General features: G+C 43.1%; 1 protein-coding gene across 1 annotated transcript in view; it reads right to left on the bottom strand.

Moving 5' to 3' along the window:
* The window catches only part of LOC311329865 (cytochrome P450 3A27-like), a 28970-nt gene extending 2041 nt beyond the window's left edge, over positions 1-26929 (bottom strand). Inside the window, exons 1-12 of the mRNA XM_084461808.1 lie at positions 26815-26929; positions 21280-21373; positions 20547-20599; positions 20017-20116; positions 19797-19910; positions 19017-19105; positions 17467-17615; positions 17213-17340; positions 17004-17082; positions 16348-16508; positions 2253-2479; positions 1905-2067 (exon numbers count right to left, since the gene is read on the bottom strand). Of these exons, the coding sequence (XP_084317934.1) occupies positions 1905-2067; positions 2253-2479; positions 16348-16508; positions 17004-17082; positions 17213-17340; positions 17467-17615; positions 19017-19105; positions 19797-19910; positions 20017-20116; positions 20547-20599; positions 21280-21373; positions 26815-26885 (1428 nt within the window). The 5' untranslated portion in view covers positions 26886-26929. The remainder of the gene's footprint in view (positions 1-1904; positions 2068-2252; positions 2480-16347; positions 16509-17003; positions 17083-17212; positions 17341-17466; positions 17616-19016; positions 19106-19796; positions 19911-20016; positions 20117-20546; positions 20600-21279; positions 21374-26814) is intronic.
* Positions 26930-27328: the final 399 nt, after the last annotated feature.

The following is a 27328-nucleotide window of genomic DNA, read 5'->3' as shown; positions in this document are numbered from 1 at the left end:
GTTGATAGCGGTCAGTGAATGGAGTGGCTGTATCCAGTTATATTAATACATCCATGGAGAGATGATACATCCTTGGCGTACACCAGATTCGACAGGGAACCAATTAGTGAGGTTGCCGTTTGTGATCACACTACACTCAAATTGATGGTAAAACATCTTTATCAATGAGATAATCTTTGGAGGAACTCAATAGAATTGCACGATGTTCCATAGCGTGTCACAATGTAAGCTATCAAAAGCTTTCAAAAGTCTTACTACAGCTTCTACTTATTGTTGCTGTGCGGAGCAGCCATCTTGATTTTGAGGTCGGGGTAGATGTCCCCCCCCCCCCGGAATTTTCAAGACCATCACTGGAGGGTTCCAAGACAGTGAAGTCCATGGCCACTACCTCTAACGGTCTGTGTGCCACTCCCAGAGCGACCCTGGAAGAGGATTGCGATGGACCTCTGTGAGTACAAACACAACAACTACCTAGTAATATCAGATTATTACTCTAGGTTTATGGAGATACTCCACCTGCCACCTGCCCTCGACAACGAGCGCACAAGTCATCCAGAGGCTGAAGTCTGTGTTCGTCAGGTTCGGGCATTCCCGATGAGGTGGTGAGCGATAATGGACCCCAATTTTCAAGTGTGGAGTTCAAGGAGCTGGCTAGGCAGCTCGACTTCAAACTACACGTCCAGCCCTCATCACCCACAAGATAACGGGCACGCAGAGAGACCCGTACAGACGGCAAAGAAAATCCTTAAGCAAGACCTTCCAGAAGGACAACCATCTCTACAGCACTCCACCTATCAGGCCTTTATGGTAGAGTGGCCAGATGGAAGGCACTCCATAGTAAAAGTCAAATGACAGCCTGCTCAGAGTTTGCCAAAAGGCACCTAAAGGAATCTCATACCATGAGAAACAAAATTCCCTGGTCTGATGAAGCCAAGATTGAACTCTTTGGCCTGAATGCCAAGCACCATGTCTGGAGGAAACCAGGCACCGCTCATCACCTGGCCAATACCATCCCTACAGTGAGGCATGGTGGTGGCAGCATCATGCTGTGGGGATGTTTTTCAGCGGCAGGAACTGGGAGACTAGTCAGGACCGAGGGAAATATGAATGCAGCAATGTATAGTACAGAGAGATCCTTGATGAAAATCTGCTCCAGAGCGATCTGGACCTCAGACTGGGGCAAAGGTTCATCTTCCAACACGACAACAACCCTAAGCACACAGCCAAGATTTTTTTTAAAAAGGAGTGGCTTCGGGACAAGTCTGTGAATGTCCTCGAGTGGCCCAGCCAGAGCCCAGACTTGAACATCTGGAGATATCTGAAAATGGCTGTGCAACCTGATGGAGCTTGAGAAGATCTGCAAAGACGAACTGCCTAAAATTGGTGTGCAAAGCTTGAAGCATCATACTCAAGAAGACTTGAGGCTATAATTCCTGCCAAAGGTGCTTCAGCAAAGTATTCACTAAATGGTGTGAAAACATATGCGCAGTGATATACGAGTGTTTTATTTTTAATAATTTTTTTGGGGGAAAAACCCAGTCACTTTGTCATTATGGGGTATTGTGTGTAGAATTTTGAGGGAAAATGAAATTAATCCATTTTGGAATTAGCCTGTAACATAAAATGTGGAAAAAGTGAAGGGATATGAATACTATGCCTTTTAGGAGAAATGTGTCACTGTCTCTCAGTGTCACTGCGTCACAGAAATGTCTCAAGTGTCTCAGTTTCATAGCTGTGTTTAATTAGCATTCTGTCCATGCTAAATGTTGATGGGACTGTCGAGTACTGTCATAGGCTCTCCTTCCCATTTTACAGCCTCAATGCTGAGAAGTTAACATGAAGATACAACCAAGAATCAAAAGGTAAAGGACGGGGATTAGGATGCGGGGGTTGTGATATCTCACCTCGGTGTCCTTGCAGGTGACGAAGGAGAAGTTCTGGAGGATCTCCACGATCGCCAGCTTCATCATCAACACGGCGAATCTCATGGCGATGCAGTTCCGTGGCCCCGCCCCAAACGGAAGGTAGGTGTAGGGGTCAAAGTTGTCTTTATTGTCCTTACTGAACCTGCCAAGGAGTTTGGAGAAAAACTCAGTTCAGGCTTTGTTTCAGGTTTTGTTTTTTCCAGTTAGTAACAAGAGATGAGTGAGTGACTATAATCGAGTGTGTTGAAGAATTGCAGATTTTTTGAGTAGTTGGTTTGGTTGGAGTAGCATGGATGTAATCTCAGACCTGCATTTTCCCAGTCGTACCTCTCGGGTTTGAAGGCTTCGGGGTCAGGCCACAGTGCTGGGTCATGGTGGAGAGTGTAGACTGGGACCATGATAACCGTTCCTTTAGGGATGGTCACTCCATTCAGCTCCACCGCCTTCTTGGCCACTCGCTCTACACGGTTGGCAATGGGATACAGGCGCTGGGACTCGTTCATCACCATGTCTAGATACTCCAACTGCATCAGACCCTCGTAGGTGGGCTCAGCCTGCAGAGCGGGACACCAGAACACCATCAGCCTCTGGCTCCTTTCATTCAAACCCATGTAAACTCCCCTACTACTAACCCTCACCACCATGTAAACTGCCCTACTACTAACCCTCACCACCATGTAAACTCCCCTACTACGAACCCTCTCCACTACGTTAACTCAGTGTTTGCCACACATAGACTTTATTTGGGTAGTATTACGTGGCCAAGTATAACCAAAGTTTTTTTTTTTTTTTGAGTCCATCTGTCTGAGAGAACACCGAGATCTGATCACTGGTTTAAGGAGATGGATAATTCTAAGATGACTGGTGCAGTGTTACTGGATTTTAGTGCAGCATTTGATGTCATAGATCACCATCTTCTAATTGGGAAACTAAAATGTTATGGATTTAGTGAAGTAGTTTTATTCTACTGTTCAGGCAGAAACTCAGCTTTCAGTTAGTGAACTCTGATAACCTTTAACAGGCCTTAGACACAGTGATTTAAATAGGCGCTGCCTTGAGGCCTAATAGGGAATGCTCTTGGACGCATTTCTCTGCTGACCAGCTCATCTGAAAGAGCAAACAACAGCTGGTCTGGGATTGCCAAAGTCGACATTAGATATGGTCAGATTTCCCCAGCAACAATCTAATCTTGACCTAGCAGATCGACAAAATGATTACATCACCATCACATGACGCCCCCTGGAAAAGTGTATTTAAGAACCACAGATTGTAGCATCAGTGCTCATGCTGTAGTTTTACCCTAGCACGCTCTAGCCTCTGCTTAGCTTAGCTTTAGCTTCCAACCAGACTGTAGCATGTTAGCCTGTTAGCTTAGTCACAACTTGTTGCATCATCAACTATGCTACTCATCTCCCCTGCGACAACACTCTGTACGGTATTGTAATATTTGTCATAACAGTGTCATACTTGTGCCAGCCGAGATATTGTATCTGGGCTATTGTCTTGTAATATGCTTACTCATTGTTTAATAAACCCACATGATTCATGGCTTCCGGTAATCCAACTGTCTGAGAATCTGTTTAAGGAATATACATCATTAGTCCAACCGCCATCTTATTTATGAAGAGTTCTCTCTCGAATAGGACACAGAGGGTTTATTACAATGGCAGCTGGTCCAACTCCAAAGGCCTGGACTGTGGGGTCCCACAGGGCAGCTGCCTTGGACCACTCTTATATTCTATCTTCACAAACGACCTGCCATCTGTCGTGTGTAAAGCTACTGTACAAATGTATGTAGATGATTCTACACTGTATTATGCAGCAAAGACTATTGGAGAACTGAACGATGTTCTATGTGCTGAGCTAAATGTGGTCTTTGATTGGATAAAACAAAATAAGTTGGTGTTGAACATCTCAAAGACCAAATCAATTGTTCTGGGATCAAGTCATAAATTGTCATCTACACCTTTGTTTGAACTTGTCGGGGGAACCTATAGAACAGGTGGATAAAGTAAAATTACTGGGTATAATTATAGATAGTAAACTGTCATGGGCTGAGCACATTGATGCAATAGTTAGGAAGATGGGCAATGGTATCTCCATGGTGAGGAAATGTCTTCCTTATGTTCCTGCACATATTGTGTAGCAGGTAGTTAAATCTTTAGTCTTAAACCACCTGGACTATTGCACACCTGTATGGTCATCTGCATCAAAAAGTCTACTCAAGAAATTACAAATTGCCCAGAACAGAGCCGTCAGATTAGTCTTACATTGCCCCAAAAGAACAAACACCAACTGCATGCATTGTAAACTCTCATGGTTAATGGTAGAGAAACGGCTTGCCTTAAACACAGTCACATTCTTTAGCAACACTGTTTACTCCACCAAACCTGACTTCTTACATAAACAAATTATCAGATGCAGTCAAGTTCATTCCCACTTCACCAGATCAGCAGATGATGGCCAAATTATATTACCATGGCCAAAATGTAATGCTTTAAAGAAGACAGTCATTTATCATGTCATCAATCATTGGAATAGTTTCCCCCTTAATATACGTCAATCGAATAATAAGTTATCTTTTAAGTACTATCTAAGAAAACATTACTTAAACAGCTGAGCAATAGTCCGGTAATGTTCATGGAAACTGTCTAACCTACTGTATGCTACTTTTTAAATAACGTATAATGTATAATCTGCTAATGTAAATGTAATGTAAGTAGGCTAATCCGTTAATGTATATGTATTTATGTTAATGTTGTATGTTATGTTTCGTTATTACATGTTTGGACCCCAGGAAGACTAGCTCGTCACCTAGGTGACAGCTAATGGGGATCCTTTTAATAAATAAATAAATAAATAAATCTTCGACACCTACGACCAATTAACGTGTCTAGTGGTAATAGTGGACAGAATGTCCTCTCGCGCTTCCCCTCTGTTAAAGAATTTCAACTCATCACCCATGTGTTCACGCCAAGATAGGTTTTCTGTTATCTTAACTCTATTTAGGTTCCTGTTAGGTTCCTGTTTTCTCTGTTTTATTGTTTTACAATGTTTGTGGAAAGGAGAAGCTAACTTAGTTCTCACGGCCATCTGTTCGGCCAGAGCAGCTGGTCAAACCTCATGTCACGACACTGTCCCCTTAAAAGGGCTCCGCCTCTCTTGGACGGGGCTCTCTGACTTGAATTGACTTCCTGTTGTGAGAGACCGCTTGCAAACGTATTGAAGAATAAAGCTCTCGTCTTTGTTTTAACCAGCTGAATCGACCACTCGCGTGCTCTTATTCTTAATCCAAGTATATTAAGAAAATAATCATCAACAATATGGCGACGTGTCTGTAGACCGAATTGCGGTTTCTGGGACAACTACGAGTTTTTTTCGCGTGCTCCGGAGGCGAAGCGTGGATCCGCGACAAGTTTTGACTTGGGGAATCAAACTTCGAGCGGCTGGCGTAGTTTGCTGGCTTGTTTTCTCGATGCCCTTCTCCTCTGCAGCTCGCTGAAAGGACTGGTACGTTGAGAATCTAAATCATAGTGGTACGATTGTGTTTTTCAGATGGAGACATTGACCATAGTTTTATTCGCACCGGTTGTTGTACATGTATTTCCTGGTTGTTGTTCTTAAAGCCGGTTGTTGACCGCATGCCCGCTTAAAAAGCCTAATGTTCTCCCTGCCCTATATATCTTAACCAGGGTTAGGTTTTTGTTTGCGACGCATTTACAGCGTTTTCAGTACTGAATAGTGGAGTACTACACAGCGTTATTACTCTCGAAAAGCCTTCTCTTTTGAATTTTTGGTTTTGGGATCCGCGTTGCGGGAGGTTGCTGCGACTCGACGGGGCTTTTGTTGTTTTAAGGCTCGTTATTTTGTTTTTTGTACTCCGGTTGTGAAGGGCATAACACGGAGGTGGCTGTTACACTTCGAGAACTTTTAAACCCCGGGTGATTTGCTTTTGCTAAGTGAGTCGAGTAGGCCTTGTTTTGTTTCATTGTGTTTGTCTTGTCTTGGGTTTCTGATCCTGTTTTTCTGGGTCTTTGTTTAGTGTTGTCCTTCTGTACATGCTAGCTACGGTTTGGTTGTGCATTTCAGTGTTTGGTGTTGTGCTGGCTTTGTTTTGTGTTAAGTGTTGGGGTTATTTTGGGATTTCTACGGCACTCTTGTGCTCATCCTTTGTTCTTTTAATTCTGCTCCAAGCTACGTATCTTGTATTTCTGTTAGCTTTGGTTTTTTGTCCTTTTGTTTCATTGCTTAGCTTCCCTGTGCTAGCTGGTTCATCCACGTGGTTGGTTCCACGTGTTGATTAGCCCACGTGCTTAGCTAACTTTGTGCGCACGTGGTTTGACTTCCTGTTTTGCTGCTTGTGAAAAAAAAAAATGAAAAAAAAGAGAGAGGTCCTGTTTTTCCTCAAACATTTTGAGGATCCACCATTTTGGTTTCTGAAGTCTGCCATTTTGGAAAAAAAAAAAAAAAAAAAGTAACAGAAAAAAAAAAAAAAAAAACCCTCTCAACACAGCAGTTATTGGTTTTTTTTACTGTAATTTTGACATTTGTTTGTATTTGTAAAATGGGAAGTACTGCTAGTACACCAAAACGGGAACCTTTAATGGGGGCTGCCAAGATAGTGGCATTAAAGTATGATCCGAGTGTGTGTGAGCAAATTACTTTATGGGCTAAAAATAGTGATTTTCCTCCTGTCTCTGGTACACTGTCTGTTAAGTTGCTAGGGACAGTTAAGAGACAGCTTAAGGAGTTTCAATTAACTAAGCTAGGTAGGAAGTCAGAGAATGCCATTAACTGGTCTCATTTTCTTGCCTGGGAGACAGCTGCAAATGACTCAATTGATAGAGCTGAAACTGCCCGCAACAAAAGGGAGGCTAGGAAGAACTCTGTCACTGCTAAAGCTGTTTATGTTAAGAAATTAATTCCTCCTTCAGACAACGACGACCTTTTAGAACCGTGTCGTTTATATCCTGATCCAAATGCGGCCATCCCTATTCCAGGCCCTCAGGCTCAGCAGGGCATCGTCCCTCCTCTAGCCCATGTGCTGCCCCCCCCTCTTGTGCTGCCCCCCCCTCTTCCAGTCCCGACACTTCAGCCAACCTCCATGGTTCAACACACCCCCCCTGCTCCTGCATTGTTACGGTTTACGACCCCTATTGCTGGTCCGTCATCTGTCCCCTCTCAGGTTTCACATCTCCCCTCTCCCTCATCTTTAGCTGGATCTCCTTTTGGAGCTCACTCCCAAACTCCTTGGTTGGTTCAGATGTCACCCCCCCCAGGTTATTATTCTCATAGCAGTACTCCGGCAGGGACTTCTTTTAGTGATGTTCACAGTCAGTCTAAATTGGCTATTTCCTTCCCTGGAACTTCCCTTTCTACTGGCTCAACCCCTTCATTGACTGACTCTATGACTCCTGATGACACCTCAGCCAAAGTCTCACCTCCTTTATTGACTCCCCCTGATACTACTCCTCCCCCTGCTCTTGATATTTCTCCCCCTGCTCTTGAAACAGTCGAGGGCCATCAGCACTATAGTCTTAGGTCTACTGGTCAGGTTCAGGAACAACAACTCTCTTCTGCATTAGGCAAGATGCTATTGCCAATGATTAGATGCATTAATCCTGTACCTCAACCACCTCTGGGCCAACCAGGTCACGCCACATGGAGCCCTTTTTCTGATGTCTACAGACCTTTCCGTTGTGATGAGCTGCGGGAGCTTGCGTCCTCATTACCTGATCCTGCTAAGGACATTGATAGTTTTGAGAGAGATGTGAATGCTGCTGTTCAGATGTACAGACCGCACTCTGAGGAACTTGAGGCTGTAATGAGGCTTGCGCTACGTCTCAAATGGGCTGATATAAGGGGTAATTTTGATGATAAATTGACTTTTGATGATCCTTTATTTGCACCTCAGGTGATACAGCTGCTGCAGAGAATCAGGATCCGGTTCCCTCCACAAACTAACTGGGACCTGATCTCCTCCTGTAAACAGAAGCTGAATGAATCTTTCGATGATTTTTATGAACGCCTGGAGAAAACCTTTTCTCTCCACTCGGGCATGAATAAGCATGCCAACGACTACAAAACGGTGTTGAAACAACAATTAATGAACAATGTTCTCCCTGCCCTTAGTGACCAAGTCAGGACTTCGTGTGTAAACTGGGAGACACAACCGCTAGAACAGGTCGTGGGTGTGTTCAGATTTGCCGAACGTTTCACTCTACTAAAGGAGCAAAGGGAGGCTTCTGAAAAGAAGGCCTCTGACGTGAAGCTGCAGGCTGCACAGGTTAGGTACTACGACACCAATGCTCGCACAGAGCCACAGCAGAGAGATGGACAGCGTCAACAATCAAGGGAGAATAGAGGGAATCAGGGTAATTCACAACCAACCAGCAGGTTTTACAAATCAAATGAGCGCTGTAATCACTGTGGCCGAAAAGGGCATTTCTGGAGGGAATGTAGACAATACGCTAGGGTACAAAGGTCTTCTCCTAACCAATGGGGATCTGCACCCCCTCCGGGAGTCTCTGTCAGTTCTCCGCAGGGAAATGGTTTCTGACTAGATGTAGGACAGGTAGGGAAAGCTAGGGAAAGTGAGTGTGTACGTGAGGAGGAGAGAATCATTCATATTCATCAATACCTTAATCTGCATACCAAACCATCTGATAATCCAACTGTAACTATGACTGTTAATGGGGAAAGATTGTTTTTTTTGGCTGACACAGGTGCTCATTCTTCTGTAATTAGTACTGCTAGCGTGACACAGCGTCCTCAAGTGACTGAGGAGCTGGCTAAAACTGTTGGTGCTGCAGGCATTGTGAAAAATGAAAGAGTGACTGTTCCATTGAAAGTGGAAGTAGATGATTGTCAGCTAACACACCAGTTCATTTTGAGTGAATGTTGTCCAGTGAATCTTTGTGGGCGAGACTTGTTATGTAAGCTAGGTTTCCAGATGACCTGCTCCTCAGAAGGTGTCACCATACTCTGATCATCAACAATGACACCTCCGGAGGTGACAACCATGTACAACGACGCGCCTACCGATTGGTCTTATAATTGGTATGTTGATTGTAACACTCATACATCACAACATTTGGAAAAGTTGTTTTCAAAAGTACGGACATGTTATAGCTACGATGCTCCGCTCAGCCCTCATGATAACTTGCTCTGTACCGCATCAACATCTTTTTTAAGCCAAGACCATGGGTTTGAGGACACTTGGATGTTGCCTCAAGTGGATGAGACATTGATGTGTAATGTGTTGTATGTTGGACCGGATCATGCAGTTCTTTCTGTCGACCTTAACGGTACACAGAAACAGCTGTATGATGGTCATTCTGTGCCTCATGTGTCTCTTGCTGTTTCTGAGTTTGTTAATAGGAGGGATGCTGATGCGTGGCTGATGGACATAATGACAATAACGGACTGGGTCGGAAATCCTCATCAAATGAGGTATTCCGCCAAGACGGGGGTAAGAGCATTTCCTTACACCTGGGCTATTCCAGTCACTAGGGGAATCCAAGGATCATGTTTCTTCCAGACACAATCTGATGACACACAAGATTTATCTGTGTTAAGAGGACTTCCAAATTCATTATGGGCAAAGGACAAATTTGATATAGGGAAAATTCGAAACGTGAATCCTGTTGTGGTTACCCCTAAAAGTTCATTCCGACCAAAGCGCGCTCAGTACCCGCTCCCTCTAGAGGCTATAGAAGGTATTGCAGAGGTACATGCATCTTTGTTAGAGCGTGGAGCCATTTCTGAGGTTGACAGCTCTCCTGTCAATTCTCCAATCCTCCCTGTGCGCAAAGCCTCAGGAGAATGGCGTTTTGTTCAAGATTTGCGTTGTGTTAATGAAGCTGTCATTGCTAGGACTCCTCTTTGTCCTAATCCGGTAACCCTCCTTGCCTCCATTCCTTCATCAGCTACTTTCTTTAGTGTTATTGATCTCAGTAATGCATTTTTTTCTGTACCTGTACACCCTGATAGCAGACATTGGTTTGCTTTCCAGTTCAAGAACAAAACATATGTGTGGAATGTTATGCCTCAAGGATTTGTTGATAGTCCTTCTATCTACAATGCAGAGCTCGCGCGCAGCTTAGAAGGGTTTATTCCACCACAGAATAGCATCATTGTCCAGTATATGGATGATTTGCTTGTTGCTAGCTCAGACAAGGAGTCATGTGTCAAAGACACAAACGCATTGTTGTTTTATTTAGCAGAGAATGGCCATAAGGTTTCCAAACACAAAATCCAGCTGGTGCGTGAACAGGTTACATACCTAGGTCACGTTATTTCTAAAAATGGAAAATCTTTAGGTAGCAGCCGTGTGGAGGCTATCCTTGCTCTGCCCATGCCTACAACCAAAAAACAAATGATGTCTCTGTTAGGAACTGCAAACTATTGCCGGGCCTGGGTCCCGGATTTCGCTGAGCTCACACAACCCTTGTCCGATCTGGCCCACGGACGCAACCTTTCTCCCTCTGACCGAATCACCTGGACTGACGAAGCACGACTGACTCTAACGGCCCTTAAACAGAGGCTGTCTACAGCCCCTTGTTTAGGTCTCCCTGACTATGAAAAGCCTTTCCACCTTTTCACAAATGAAAAGGACGGTTATATGTCCGCCGTTTTAACCCAAAAGCATGGGGACCGGTACAGACCGGTAGCATACTACTCTAAAAGGCTTGATAGTGTAGTTAGAGGGTTAATCCCATGTCTTAGATCAGTGGCGGCGGCCACTGAAGCAGTATTGGGATGTGTCGACGTGGTAGCCATGCGACCACTAATCGTGAATGTTCCACATGCTGTCTCTGCTTTACTTTTACAGGCAAAGACCTCACACCTGCATCCAGCGAGACTGTTACACTATCAGAATGTGTTACTAACCATGTCTAATGTTACTCTCCAGAGATGTACTGTCCTGAATCCAGCGACACTGTTGCCAACACCAGATGACGGAGATCCACATGATTGTGTGGCTGTTATTGACTTAGTCAGTAAGCCACGCCCTGACCTCACTGATGTTCCTTTGTCTAACCCTGATTTTGAACTCTTTGTGGATGGTTCTGCCCAGCGATCACAAGCTGGTGAGCCGGTTGTTGCCTATGCGGTTACCACTGCTGATACAGTGCTGGAATCAGCCAGACTTCCTAACCATCTTTCTGCACAGGCTGCTGAATTATTTGCGCTCACCAGGGCATGTATTTTAGCCAAGGGTAAGTCTGCTACTATCCACACAGACAGTGCATATGCGTTTAGCACAGTCCATGATTTTGCGATGCTATGGAGGAATCGTGGGTTCCTTACCTCAAGTGGTAAACCCATTGCTCATAATACTTTGATTAACCATTTATTGCAAGCAATGTTGTTGCCATCCAGTTTAGCAGTATGCAAATGTAAAGCTCATGCTAGAACCTCGGATCCTGTGTCCATAGGTAATACGGCTGCTGACTCAGCTGCTAAAGCGGCGGCACTCTCCTCTTGCGCTCCTGTGTTGTCTATGCTCTCTCTCTCATCTGTGGATTCACAGGTCTCTCCTCCCATGTCTCTGAACGACATTGCCGACCTACAGGAATCTGCTCCTCCTGATGAGAAGAAGAAGTGGAAAACCAAATGCACATTCAATGATGAAAGCAGGTTATGGCTAGGACCTAATAACAAACCAGTCTTACCTCGTTCTTGTTTCCAGTATGCGTTCAAACTAGCGCATGGTCCTGATCATATTTCAAAATTAGGAGTTGTGGATGATGTGCACAGGTATTGGTATGCGCCAGGGTTCACTGTGTTTGCAGAGCAGAGTTGTGCCAAATGCATCATCTGTATGCAAAACAACATTGGGAAAGGTATCAAAATGAAAATGTCAGCTCACCCGAGACCAGAGTCTCCGTGGGAACATGTGATGATGGATTTTATTGAACTTACACCATGCGAAGGGTATAAATATTGCCTTGTCTTAACTGATGTTTTTTCCAAGTGGACTGAAGTTTTCCCTTGCAGGCATGCCTCAGCAATCGCTGTGGCCAGGAGTCTCCTCCGAGATATAATCCCCAGATGGGGATTGCCTTTGAAACTTTCCTCTGATAGAGGAAGCCATTTTGTGAATAATGTGATTAATGAGATTTGTAAGAGTTTGCAAATTGACCTCCGAACGCACTGCAGTTACCATGCTGCATCAGCCGGGATTGTAGAAAGAGCTAACCAGACATTGAAGGTTAAGCTCACCAAACTGATGGCAGAGACAAATCTGTCATGGATGAAAATTTTACCTTTAGCTTTGATGTTCATGAGGGGCCGTCCCCACCAAACTACGGGGCTCTCCCCATATGAAATCATTGCTGGTAGACCTATGAGAATGTTTAACAAACCTTTTCCCCAGAACAAGCTGACTCTGATGTCCTGTGAACAAGACATGGTACAGTATTGTCTGGCACTCAACAACATACTAAAAGATCTCTTCAACAGAGTGAAGGCGACCATCCCGGATGCCAGAGAGGGTTTCTTGCATCACCTCCAGCCAGGCCAATGGGTGGTGATCCGGGACCTGAAACGGAAGGCGTGGAATAGTGCTCGTTGGCTGGGCCCGTACCAGATCTTGCTGACAACCCAGACGGCCATCAAAGTAGCTGAGAGGACGTCTTGGGTACACGCCACCCACTGCAGGCTGGTTCCAAACCAAGACGAGGCCAGCCGGCCAAAAGATTCCAACAACCAAGATGCATTACCCGGTGTCACCACCAGGGCGAAAGCTCACTCTCTGGTCTCCTCATCTGAGGAATCAGACCAAGGATAACACACCCTATCTTTTCCTCATTGCTGTCATGATGACAACTTTGACCACTGCCCCAGCAACGCCCAATCATAATCCAACCACACTCCCCCTCACACACCTACTCGCACCCCCCTTGAAAGAGAACTCGGACCAGTTCTCTCCTGAAACTGAAACCATTGAACGAAGGAAAAGACAAGAACACACTCCAGTATTCGTTTGTCCCGTTGAGCGTTGCACTCCACTTGACTGTTGGATCTATACGATAGACGAAGATGGATGGAAGATCCTGCATACTGCTTATGTGAGATTTGAAAGTAACAAACGATTCCCAGGTTCTACTGTTGTAACTGTGACTGAAGTTAATGTAGAGAAAGACTCTCCTTATTGGTGTGTTTTAACTAAAGATGTTATGCGAGTATCAAGAACAAAGAATTATGGAGTTGACATTTGTAGATCTGTTCCAGATTATCCTCAAGGTACTGTGTTTAACTGCTCTATGCACCTAACCAAATCAGCTAAGTCAATTGGACAGGAAAAGAAGCATCCTAATGAAGCTATTAGTATAGTCAGAGACTTTGCACATAGAATGAACTACGCTAACTGTTGGATTTGTCAAAATGTACCTCTTAGTACTGCTGCGCCCATATTCTATCCAATTCCTTTAACCCAAGCAGAATGGTCACACTATGACTGGCAGGGTTTAGCTACTCATGTTTTCTCTGCTCCTGGACAATCCTCTGCTTGTCATTTTCATGTAGGATTAGATAGACTAGGTAACTCCTATACAGGGATTGAAGAGGTTATTCTAAGCAAATTAACACTAGAGGTTAATGAGAATCATAGACCTTCTAATTTCTCCCGCCTTATTCTGTTCAAGGTTACACACTTTTCTGAAATAGCTGGACAGGGATTGGTTCACAATATTCAAGTTATATTAGTCCAAATAGACAATCATGCACCGAGTACTAGGTTAGCTTGCACAGCTGTATCTACTACAGTTAATTGGCGAAATTCAATTACCATTTCTGGATTAAAATGTCAAATTATCGATTGCATCATTAAAGCACAAACAAAATTGCATCCTCAAGAAATGGAACATCAAAATCAAGTCGACCAATTCAAAGTAGTACCTCTTCAACAGGTTACAGCCTGTATTGATCTTTTCAGATACAACACACAAATTAGGACACAAATTAATGATCTAGGCACTAGCTCCTGCGTTGCTCCTATCTACGAATTCTTATATCCAGGTTCAGCGACAGGCCTTCCAAAAGGTGTATTTTTAGTCTGTGGCGATACAGCTTATTCAAACCTAAATAGCAACAGTGTAGGAAGATGCTATCTTGCTCATTTAATTCCCATGATTAGGAAGGTGGATCACGCTGAAATGCAGGTAATTCATCATCAATCCAATTATAGACATCGTCGTGCTATATCGCCCTTTCAGTTTATTTTTGGTGTATTTTTCCCTAACTATGGCATGTATAACACCCAAACTGAACTCATGACTCTCTCCGCTGTCTTGGCGGATCACTTGAATGCATCGGACAGAGTAATTTCGGCCTTAGCTAAGGAGGTGAATGAAATGAAGAAAGTTGTGCTACAAAATAGATTTGCCTTAGATATAATTCTTGCTAGGAACATGCGCGATTGTAGGGTCAGAATGTTGTTCGTTCATCTCAGATCCAAATGCCACATTAACAGAGTTCCATGAATCAAACATGAAAGGTATTCAGATCTTAAAGACTGTCCATGGGTTTAATGCTTGGGGAATTTTCGATAATGCTTTTTCAAGTTCTGGAAATATTCTCAGATCTCTAGGTATCATTTTTATGATTATTATTTTGATTATTATTATTATTGGCATTGTTCTTAAGTGTATTGGAAAGTGTTTGAATATTGTTACAGATATGCCCATTACTGCATTAATGTTCAAAGGAGAAGTTGAATTAGACCTTCATTCAACTCAAGAACTTAGTCAAGTCTGTGCCATTGGAAATAAGGATTTTGAATTGTTTTGAAACTTGAAGTTAAGTTTTTTTCCTCTCAAAAGAAAGAGGTTTTTTTTTTTCCACTCATGAATATATGAAATCTGTATTACATTAGTATCATGTTATCTTTTTACCTTGCTTATGATGATATTTTATAATTTGATTCCACATGGTTGATTCTTTCATTTATATTATTATTGTTGTGGATGTTTTACCCACAAGATTGGGGAATTGTTAAAGAATTTCAACTCATCACCCATGTGTTCACGCCAAGATAGGTTTTCTGTTATCTTAACTCTATTTAGGTTCCTGTTAGGTTCCTGTTTTCTCTGTTTTATTGTTTTACAATGTTTGTGGAAAGGAGAAGCTAACTTAGTTCTCACGGCCATCTGTTCGGCCAGAGCAGCTGGTCAAACCTCATGTCACGACACTGTCCCCTTAAAAGGGCTCCGCCTCTCTTGGACGGGGCTCTCTGACTTGAATTGACTTCCTGTTGTGAGAGACCGCTTGCAAACGTATTGAAGAATAAAGCTCTCGTCTTTGTTTTAACCAGCTGAATCGACCACTCGCGTGCTCTTATTCTTAATCCAAGTATATTAAGAAAATAATCATCAACACCTCCCCCATTCAAAATCCTGCGTTCTAAAGAGATCATTCGAAACGCGGAGAGAGAGGATACTTTTCTGTGGATGGCTCATCAAGATATGGTCAATGTTTTTGATGGATGTAGCACGGATGAGGTAAAGTAACTTCTTTTCTCCTTGCAACTGTTTTCTGACTGGTAGTAGCTTAAATTATATGAAAGCAAGCTGCAACTATGCTGCATTACCTAGCTAGCTTGGTAGACATGTATGCTAGGCAACGTTAGGTAAAGAAGCACACGTGTGTTTGTCCACAACATGCAATAAAGTTGTCCTACCTGGCTCAAAATGATTAGCTAATTTTCTCTTCTGGCTATGGCAGTTAGAAAGACTAACCATGAACAGGGTAAGTTAAATTATCTTTCAGCACTTAAGATATTTTGCATCTAATTTCTGTATGGTTAATTTAAAGCCAAGTGCCTGATTTTGATGTTTTTCAGGTCAAAAGTGACATGAGAAACAGACTGAAAGGAGAGAACGTGCTGCATGTCTGAGAATATCCACTGATGGCGCAGCACCAGAGGAGTTCCCATGAATATGCATGAATATCATTTTACTGTTCTGCATTTGTATTGTGTAGAATAGCCCAACTTGTTTGAACATTTTGTGGGTACAGTTGATGTTGATGTAACATTTTTCATAATGCAATGTGAAGCAGAATAAACCATTGACTAGTGGTACACGCTGGCATTGTTATTGACCCTTAACACAACACAATGCAAGCATGAACACTGCTACACTTTTCCTTTATATAGACATTTCCACAATAAAATTATGCATAAGATTTCACTAGAATGCAGGAAATGAAGTGTCTGATGCTCAACTTTTCTGGGGGAGGACCCTCAGACCCCGCCCCGAATCAGCTACCACCACAAGTATATTTCAAACCTGTGGGAAACACTGAAACTCCCCTACTACTAACCCTCACCACCATGTATAACCCTCACCACCATGTAAACTCCCCTAGTACTAACCCTAATCCATCTGCACAGGGGAGCGGGAGCCAATGAGATCACCTTGTCAGGGAAGGTCTGGTCGATCTCCTCCTGGCAGGCGGCCTGGACGTCAGGGTTGGTTGCTAGGTTGTAGGCCAGGAAGCACAGGGTGCTGCTGCTTGTCTCATAACCAGCAAAGATGAAGATCATGGCCTGTGACAGGATCTCATGGTCCGTCAGTCCTACAACACAATCACAGAACATCATTCAACTACAACCGGACTACTTCAGAGAACCACCTCTGCCACAACCTGACTACATCAGAGAACCAACTCTACCACGACCTGACTACTTCAAAGAACCAACTCTACTACAACCTGACTACTTCAGAGAACCAACTCTACCACAACCGGACTACTTCAGAGAATCAACTCTACCACAACCTGACTACTTCAGAGACCAACTCTACCACAACCTGACTACTTCAGAGACCAACTCTACCACAACCTGACAGCCTCGGAGAAACAAAACCACAACCTGACCTTTTCAGAGAAAATGTCCTGGCCACTACAGAGTTACAGTATCTCAATCATAACCTGTTTTATAAACATCGACTGCACCCCCCCTTCCCATCAAAAACACAACTGGACTTCAACATAATATAACTGGACTTCAACATAATATAACAAACTCAAATGTCCTTCCTCTCCCTCCTCCCTATCCCCACCCCTCCTTACCTTTCTGTGACTTGTGTTCCCCTGTGGTGTTGTCAGGGATCTGAGAGTCCACCATGAGTTGCATGAAGTCCACACGACTCTGCAAAAACAAACAGCTCCATCCCACCAACTGAATACTCACAAAGCAATAACTACTTGAATAGCTTTAGTCTATCAACTGTTTGAATCTGCACATCTGTGTATTTTTATGTGTTGTGGGGGAGGCTTACGTTATGCACATTCTTGCTCCGCTCTGCTTTAATCTTCTTCAGGAAATTGTAGAAGAAGTCCATGACACCAGCAGGCATGAAAGAGACATCAAACTTGTCCAAGACCGGTCCCAGAAATGGGAACAGTACTGCGGAGAAGGAAGGAGGGAGGGAGAGAGAATGTGTTGTTTTATACCTAGGGTAACGGTTAGGGATATTTTATACAGATAATGTTACCCTGTAACATGTCTGAAAGATATCTTGGCACCACTTACTAATCAGGATCAGGAGAGGGTTTAAGAAGTTAAATTTGACCATTTTCTTGATGTTGGTGACAAAAGGATCGTCGGGGTGGTTGATTGAGTCGATGTCCACACTAAACGCAGTGCTGGTTACAACGTCCATACTGTAAGGCCCAAAAACCCTGGGGAGCAATCACACCAAAAGAACTATCATGCCAAAAACCCTGAAGAACTATTTCATCCAAAACCTTGGTACTGTAACTATAACACCAACACTCTGGAGAACTATCACAGCTATACACTGGAGAGCAGTTGCACCAAAACTATAACTAGCGTCACATCAAAAGCCTTTGAGGAGAAGTCATGGCAAAATCCTCACATCCAAAGGATTTCATACTAAGACCTACATCTCCATTAGCAAAAAAGAACTGGTCCACTGACTTCCTGCTAAATGTGAAAAACAAGGATTGACACCATCTTTTAAAGTGATCTTAGACAGCTCATCTTTCCAAAATGTACCACAGAGTTTGTATTTCTTCCTAAAAATAATTTTAGAGTTACCAATATGGATGGACCTTTTTTCCTCCCAATGCTGGCTGTCTGGCTAGCTCAGTCGGTAGGGCATGAGACTCTCAATCTGGGTCATGGGCTCCCCACGTTGGCCGCAGCTAAGCATTTCATACAGGGTACTCTTAAAGGGTGTTTTACACTTCTGCGTAAATGGACAACGCACAGACACGGAGGCCGTCTGCGGCGTTCGCAGGTTACAGGGAAGCCGCAGAAACGCGTCGCGCACATCTAGAAAAACGTGACAAGCTACGCAGAGCCCGCGGAGGTTTGGTTGGACTTCAGTGAACGGGGGCGGGACATCCGGTCATACATGTCACATCCGTTTTCTTGCAAACAAGCAAGCCCGTCAAATATGATCAATTTGATGAGATGCTAGCAGAGCAAGTTCGCAATTACTGGCACCTGTACGATGCAAGCTCAAAGGACTATAAAAAAAGAAACGTGTCTTTTAATTCATGGAGGGAAATCGCTGAGGTACTTAATGCTGATGTGAATGACTTGCCTAACAAGTGGAAAAAAAACATCAGTGACAGATTTGTACGAATGAAGGAAAAGATGTCCATGTCCAAAAAGAGTGGCAGTGCAGGGAGGTTGAAGATACCAGCATTTTACATCATGCTGTCTTTCATAAAGCATAGAGAGCGAACAAACCCCCCCTCACGACCAAAGGTCTCGAATTTAAGACCCCTCCCCCACCCGACAAATCGTCTGGGAATATAAATAGTCCTCCCCCCCCCCCCCCCCGTCAACAACTCGCACGCCATTCAGAATAATCTGTCAGCACATTCACTCTGTAACCTGTCATCGTAGGCCAGTATTCACTCTTTAACCTGTAATCGTAGGCCAGTATTCACTCTTTAACCTGTCATCGAAGGCCCACACTAACTCTTTAACCTGTCATCGTAGGCCCATACTCACTCTTTAACCTGTCATTGTAAGCCATACTAACTCTTTAACCTGTCAGCGTAGGCCAGTACTCACTCTTTAACATGTCATTGTAGGCCAGTACTCACTCTTTAAATTCGATGACCTCTCCAGCGTCAGCTTTCTTCTCCAGACTCTTCACCAGGTTGGTGGAATGACCCTTCATTATTCTGAACATCTGTCTCAAAAGAACAACAGCAATACTACTACAGGAGGACAACAGTAATAGTACTGCAGCGGAGCAACAGTAATACTACTGCTGGAGGAGCACGCACTGGGTATGTCGGATGTGTTTGTGTGTGTAGTATGTATGTAATGTGTTTGTGTGACTGTCTGTGTTTGTATGTGTAGTGAGTAGGTGTGTGTATTTGTGTGTGTGTGTGTTAAAAGTAATCAAGTAATGTTACTGATTACATTCGCTAACTTGTAATTAGATCCTTACTGATTACTCTCTCTGAAAAGTAATCGGATTTGTTTACTTTTGAGCTACTTACTAAAACCAGATCATTCCTTATCCAAATCATAGAAATGCTGATCTACGATCAGTGTTGACTTATTGTAGATCATAACAGACAAGTAAATCTGATCCTATACCAGCACTCTTGGCACATCTCGACCCTCATAATATTTGATATGATATTTGTTGGGTCAGTAACTGTAATCTGATTACTGAAAATTCAAATGTAATCCCTTACATTCCAGGTTACTGGAAAAAGTAATCTGATTACAGTAATCCGTTACTTTGTAATCAGTTACTCCCAACTGATGCGTAGTGTGTGTCTCTGTGTGTACGGTATGTGTCTAGTGTTTGTGTCTCTGTGTGTGTGTGTGTGTGTGTGAGGTGTATGTATGTGTGTGTGTGTGTGCACCTCTTTGAGTCGTCCACTGGTAAAGGATGGGGACAGAACACTGCGAATCCTCTTCCATTCATCGTCCGCGACAATTGACACTGCATCGTACAGCTGCCCGTTCATCCCAAAGTCCTAACACACACGCACGCACAGTCATGTGACCATCCAATAATGAAAGTTTCAAGATAGTTTAGAATATAATCCTAGTTTATTCTTTGTTTCTAAGTATTCTGCTTACCCTTCTGTTGGTGAAGATTGAGTAGCACTCTTTCACCAGGATGGCTTTGATCATCGACGTGTCCATGACACCCAGGACTGGCTGTCTGCCATCGTAGAGCCTGACAACCAACGTCACGGTCACACTCTTATCAGGAGAAGATGCACGGTTTCTCATAAAAGCATTACAGGAGTAATGAGTAACATGAACACAAGAACCACATGTGACAACACAGCTGTAATTCTACAGTACATGTATCTGTGTATACAGTACATACAGGTTCTACAGTACATGTGTGTACATGCAGGTTCTACAGTATGTGTGTGTGTGTGCCTGACAACCAACGTCACGGTAACACTCTTATCAGGAGGGCATGCAAGGTCTCTCATAAAAGCATTACAGGAGTAATGAGTGGCATAAACACAAGAACCACTTGTGGCAAGCTGTAATTCTACAGTACACGTGTCTGTGCATACGCACAGTACAGGTTCTATAGTACATGTGTGTACATGCAGGTTCCCTATGTGTGCGTGTGTGTGTGTACCACGTACCCCCATACACTGCCATACTTCTGGTAACACTCAGTATCAAACACATGGATACCCTAGAAACAAAAGAGCTGGAAATCAAATCAAACTGCCATCTGGTCCTAAAACTGACACAAGCCATCAATTATAAAGTGTGTGTTTGTGAGAGTTAGGGTGGTGTTTGTTAGGGATGCACGATATATTGGCGATCATATCGGTATTGGCCGATGTTAGTCATTTTTTAATATATCGGTATCGGTCCGATGTGCAAAACAGGGCCGATGTGAACAGCAGATAATTATTTCTGTCTAGTTGCTGTTGTGTGTGTGCTTTTCCAAATGTTTTGAAAAAGAGAAGACAATGTTTACATGTGTTTTTCAGTATGTATAACATTTGATTATCATAGAAACTTGTTTTTATACAGACTATATCAACATCGGTAATTATCTTTTATCAGCCATAACAGTAATGTAAACATCCGTTATCGGTATCGGCCACAATTCTCATATCGGTGCATCCCTAGTGTTTGTGAGAGTTGGGATGGTGGTGGTAGAGATTGTGTGTGTTTGAGAGTTAAGATAGTTTGAAAAATTGAAATCTTTAATTTCCCAATAGGGGGAATTAGGTTTGCAGCCAATTATTTGGTGAATGTAGAATCTGTGTGTGTTTGTGAGGGTTGGGATGTGGTGGTAGAGATCGTGGCTGCAGTAAACAAGAAGCAGTGTACAAGAATCAAAGTACTCATAGCGAGACTCACCTTTCGGTACTCCAAAAATGTCCCAATGAAGGGTAAAGGCTTTGGTCCATGGATGCCAATTTTATTGAAGAATCCGTAAGGTGCATAGCCATACCTACCGGGGGGTAAGGGAACATACACCTTTGAATACAATATTTCTACTTAAATCTATAAATCAACTCTACTGTTAATATCTTGGTTATACTAAATCTTTAATGTGTGGACAACTTATGTGTTAATCGGTGTCTTTACCATCCATCCATCCATCTACCTACTGTATCTATCTGTTGTAACCAATGCGGAAGTGGGTGCTCCTTGTCAAAGTGCAGCCTACAGCTAACCTGACATCAACCTGTGCCATGGGCCACCAGACTCTATAACAATGCCTGAGTGTTCCGGTGTGTGCCTGAGTGTTGTGGATGTGTGAATGTATGTTTATTCCCACTTTCTTTCTTTCTTTCTTTCTTTCTTTCTTTCTTTCTTTCTTTCTTTCTTTCTTTCTTTCTTTCTTTCTTTCTTTCTCTCCCCAGTTTTTGTTTCCTTCTTCTTCTTCCTCATACTTTGTGTTAGAAACTTCATTCAAACTTTGAAATGTTCATGATGTTTAGCTCTTTAACGGATCCGGATATTTATTTTATATAGTTTTTTAGAAATCTAACTTTTAAAACTATTTTTTGTCCCATTGAAACTGCTTGAAACTGCTTTTGGAATGTTACTTTATGTTTTTAGAGTGGCGGCAGCAGTTGCTTTGAAAATATTCACACATTTTGTAAACTGCTGGAACTCCTACACACATATATCAAAATGTTCACACAACTGTGCTGATTTGTACAATGTATCTAAGCTGTGTGACTTACAGTTTTCGCTGTATGACGATTTGTTCGGCAACTGCGCTCCCCATTGAAACGTATGGCACCGCACTCTTAACTTTTGAGCTGTTAATTTTGCATTTTTACCCTTTTTCTAATTTGTCGCTATGACTACAGTTTTAACAGCTCATACACATATTATATATCACAATGTTCACACAACTGTGCTGATTCGTACAATGTAAGTATCTAAGCTGTGTGACTTTGTTTCCGCTGTATGACGATTTGTTCGGCAACTGTGCTCCCCATTGAAACGTATGGCAACGCACTCTAACTGAGCTGCTAATTTTGCATTTTTACTATTTTTCTAACTTGTTGCTATCCCTACAGTTTTAACAGCTCATACACATATTGTATATCACAATGTTCACACAACTGTACTGATTCATACAATGCAAGTATCTAGGCTGTGTGACTTATAGTTTTCGCTGTGTGACGATTTGTTCGGAAATGCATGGTGAGTGAGTCAGCAAATTCTGTGTTCTGTGCTTTGGTGCTGTAGAGTTGTGCTGCTGCGCTGTGGCTGCTATGGTGACAGTTCACAGGAGAGAGCTTTAAGGGTGGATTCATAGTCGACGCAAACTACATAAGCGCAAGCAACGCAAGGCCACGTTGCGTCCTTGCGTGTGTCATGCTGAAATTTGTCACTTGACGCAAACAATAGTGCAATTCCTATTTTTTTTCTTTTTTTCTTTTTCTTTTTTAAGCCCGGGCTTAAGGCCCTTTCCTCAACTTTTTTTGATCACGTTTGGCCGGAAAAAATAGCATTGGGCGGTTGGGCTGAAAAAAAAAGCATTGGGCGGGCGTTTAAAAAAAATAAATATATATTTTAAAACTGGCGGGACAGACGTTTCAATTTTATCCAATGATGTTAATAGGGTGGGAGATGTGCACCTGTCCAATAGGGGCGAGGGAGCTCTCCCTTTTCAATGCATTTGATTCACACGGTCAAGGAGGTCGAGGTCGAGCTCGGAGTCAAATCTAGCTAGCTACCCCCGAAGAAACCTAAAGATGCCAATTTGGGCATGTGGGATCAGCAGGTTTCTGTTATGATCACCGCATCGATGCCTTTTGGCTGGAGGTAGAGGCCTTTAAAGATGCCGGAGGAAATCTGTGCTTTCAGGATGTGGCACTTGGCGCATTCATATTGCTCACTCTGCCCATATCAAATGCTCATGTGGAGAGAAATTTTTCCCAAGTGACGCTAAAGATGATGCCAGAAATCGCATGGGATAACCGCTGCTTTCTGCTCGCATGGACGTGCGCTCGGTCTAACGGAGCGGTTTGACGGCTGCAACGTTCCACCCTCCCCGACAGTTGTTGGGGAGCTTTGACTCAACCATCTATTAATACTTGCTAATTAGCAAGTTCACCACATGTACATAGTTTTACATTGACAAGTTACGTTAGAAGTTGGAATGGACTCCTGGCCTGTTCGGCGTGACGGTAAGACATTTTTACTTAATAGCCTACTATACGGCAGGTGTTTCTGGATGTCGCATCATTGAGTGATGCATTAGCCTACTTGTGTCTCTGCCTGCTTGCCTGCCTGAGTATCACACTCCTGACTCGGTTATTGTAGGCGAGCAGGCAGGCTATTCATGGGTGGTTATACAGGTGGTTATATAGGCCTACCATTGGAAGTTGTGTAGCCTCCACTTGTCTCATTCTGCGGTTTCTTGTCACCACTAAAGCTTGTTATCTAGCTTGTCATCTTGTTATCTTGAGTTGCTCTCTTGTCTATGACCGCAGCATAGACTCTATTCATGATATAGCCATGCTTCTCATGTGTTATTATAATTTGTTGCCTGCATTATCATTTCATTCACTATTTGATGGGATTTCGCAACTTTCTCTGTCGTAGGCTGTGTGTGTGACATATGTGTAGGCGTGTGTTGCAGTTTACCACAAGTTATTATTATTTTCGGTATTTCAACTGCTAATTTTTCTTAGCATGCACTGCTATATATGATATACTATAATATTTGGGCGTTTTTTTTTATCACATTGGGCGGATTTTGAGCACTCATTCTGGGCTGGAAAACATCACACCAATCTGGCAACCCTGGGGGGGACGTAGACCCCTCTACATCCCTTCACAATCCCTTCTGAATATAGTTGCCAGGTGCAAAAAGCGCAAAGCGACACGCTTTAGGCCTAATCGTTTTTATGTGAGTGCCTCTACATCCATGGCAGTCCCGTCTCCAAGGGTGGGCATTTGGGGGCCAGGCCCGCCCACTGAATCAGCTGGGCCCGCCCTGAACGAAACGCGAAAGACGTAATCTCTGTGATGACGGAATGACCCCGGGCTATTCTGCATCTGATTGGCTTACCCTGATATACTTGAACCAATCGAACTGACCACTAAAACCTGACCAATCTCAACCAAGGAAGGCACCATATTAGCCAATCCCAGGCAGAGTAGGGCAGATCATTCATTCCGTGCCGCGCGGTTATTTTTGGTAATGTTAACGACATACTAGTGCAAAAACTTGCATACATGGGATGAATTATTAGTGGATGTCAGAAGATTCAGAAGTAGTGGTGATTGCTCCTTGGCTTAGGCTACCCATACAAATAAAACTTGATTTGTGCGCTTTCTTTCAGTGAAAGAAGGCACGAAAATCGACTTTCAGACTGTCTGTCTTAAATGCGTCTTGTATTCTGCCATATCGCTTCATTTTCATCCTTGATTAGCATTTTGGTAGTGCTCCGTTGCCCCCTACAGTCCTCATGAAAATACGGTCCACGTTACGTCCGTTGACCGGTCTTACTAGCTCGTTATTCACTTAATATTGTAGGCCAGGTAAAATGATGCAACAACTTGACTGTCCCGTCATTCACATCACCTATTGGTCAATCACGTTACCCACTTTAGCTATATAGCTACTGGCAGCATCAATGAACATTGAAAACGGAGATCTTGAGTAGGCTATTTGTTGAAAATCGATTACAAAATGAAGTGGATTAAACGAGTTTGGGTTACGATATAAGGTAGGTCTTTTGTGATTAATTACCAGTTGTTATGGCTGTGCGTTTTGCTTTGCCTAGATTTAATCGGCGTTAATCGAGAGCGTTAACTTTGCTTCCTGGAGCGGTGGGCTAAGGCCTAGTAGGCTAGTAGTAGCCTAAACACTGATTAGTGAAGTAGGGGCGTAGGCTATTGAGTGCTGTGCCCTAAGGGGGTGTATTTTATCGTTCTGTCATTCCTCTTCGTGGTGCTTGGCCATTGTTGTCATATAATGGCTCTGTAGTTTATTTAGTGTGTCCCTAAAAGCTTGGTTGTTTCTGTATGTTTTTTGCATATAAAAATGCCACTGCTCAGCGCCCTTCTGGTGCTGTGAAACCTCCCATCAGGGCATGCTTTGAAAGCGCATCCCTGAAGCGCTTGCTTCGCTAGTCCTGACTTGGTCTAGGACCCACCAGACGCCAGGGCTTAGTTGTCTTGATAAAAACATTTGAGTAATAACAATCGTTTTTAACGTGTTTTAACTTTACCAAGACAATTATCCACCCAGGGTTTAGGTTCTCAGGTCACCCCACCTATCTGGAGAGGAGAGTTGGCTGGTTAAGTGACTCGTCAAATAAGGCTGAAGATGCTAGTTTCATAAGCTGCAATTTTCTTTTGAGGAAAACTTGTTTATTTGTTTGCACAACAGGGATGCCCTTTTGCATGTACAGTACTTTGAATCACTTATGATGGACTTGATAGGTTTAGTGTTATTTTTATTTAAAAAGGTTTAACAAAAATGTTTTTGAATATTCTCCATATAACAGCAATCAACTTATTTTGACAGTTTTGATGAATTCTGAGCAGTGAGGAGACATTCCAAAGATATGGTAATGGTAAGGTAGACAGACAGACAGACAGACAGACAGACAGACAGACAGACAGACAGACAGACAGACAGACAGACAGATAGATAGATAGTATCTATGTCAAAAACACACAGAGGTAGGTGTCGGTGAGAACTTAGAATAACAATGAGAAATTAGATATCCCTCTAAATCTGGCTGAAAAACGACTTAAAACGGGCTTAAAAGCACCTAAACAATTTGTGTGTGCCCCCCCTAACATATTGAATGCCCCCCCTGGCATTTCATTCTGGAAACGGGTCTGATCCATGGTGTTATGTTACGTAATGTTCGTTGCGCAATTCTTGATCCAAAAGAACCAGGTTCATGTTTGTTAGAGGAATGGCGAACAGAGACTACTATTTCGTCCTAATTTCTGGTTCAGGTTCAGCTCAAACTAATCTGGGACGTAGCAGGTATAGGCCTACCTGTGCAGTTTTATGAGCTGATTAGTTTGCTTTGTGGAATGTTTACACGAGTTCACACTCAACTCGGCAGGTTCTCTTTAAACAAATGCTGGGTTTTGAAACCTCGGCGCTACCATTAAATAACTTATTTAGACGCGTTTTGTCCGAGTGAATGTATTTTTCCGAGGTAGTCTTCTTCTGTGGTGGTGGCGGTCTCTTTGAGGCTACCATCAGGCTATTCGACATTTTAGGCTATTTTATCAAAATCGACCGTATGAACTTTGTCAATAGAATGATATTAACGATATTGGCTGTTTTCTTCTCTACTTACAGGAACAGCCACTCAAACTTTGGCAATTACTAAGGTATTTTCACTCAGAGTTCCAGAGATAACAGTCGGGCTTACATAAAAACTGTCTACTCACAGGATGAGGAGAAAAATAGCAATTGCTATTAAAGTCCAGGTCTCGGTAGAGAAGTAGGGAAGGTAAGCCATCACGCCCGTCCTGTTTCCTAGTGATGTTACTTATGAGACCGAAGGTATGGCGAAACGAGGCTTTCTGAAACACCGAGCGTTTCAGGCACCTAAAAGATTCACTACGCAAAGCCTCATTGCTCTGTACGCTACTGACACCTGCTGGCAAAGATAATTTAGAGCAGCCAATATCACTGGGCACCTGATGGAGCGCTGAACATTATTGATACATGTATAACTGATTTTGATTGACAACTTCATCACTGATTTTTAGTTTAGCTACACCTGTAGGCTGAGCCTAATTGCTGTGTGCTACACCAAGGGAAGGGGAAACGTATGCCAGTCTGCCTTCTCAGGGGGCAAACTTATGGAATACTGACTTAAAAGTCAATCAGCCAATGTCAACTTCTTTAACAGAGGCCTCAAAGTATGGTTAAAACCAGGCCAGGTCCAGCCTGGCTTAT

Source organism: Borostomias antarcticus, assembly GCF_949987555.1.
Source record: "Borostomias antarcticus genome assembly, chromosome: 3".
In the NCBI taxonomy this organism is placed as follows: Eukaryota; Metazoa; Chordata; class Actinopteri; order Stomiiformes; family Stomiidae; genus Borostomias; species Borostomias antarcticus.
Note: the sequence above shows the minus strand (reverse complement) of the source record. Positions and strands in the feature narration are given on the sequence as shown.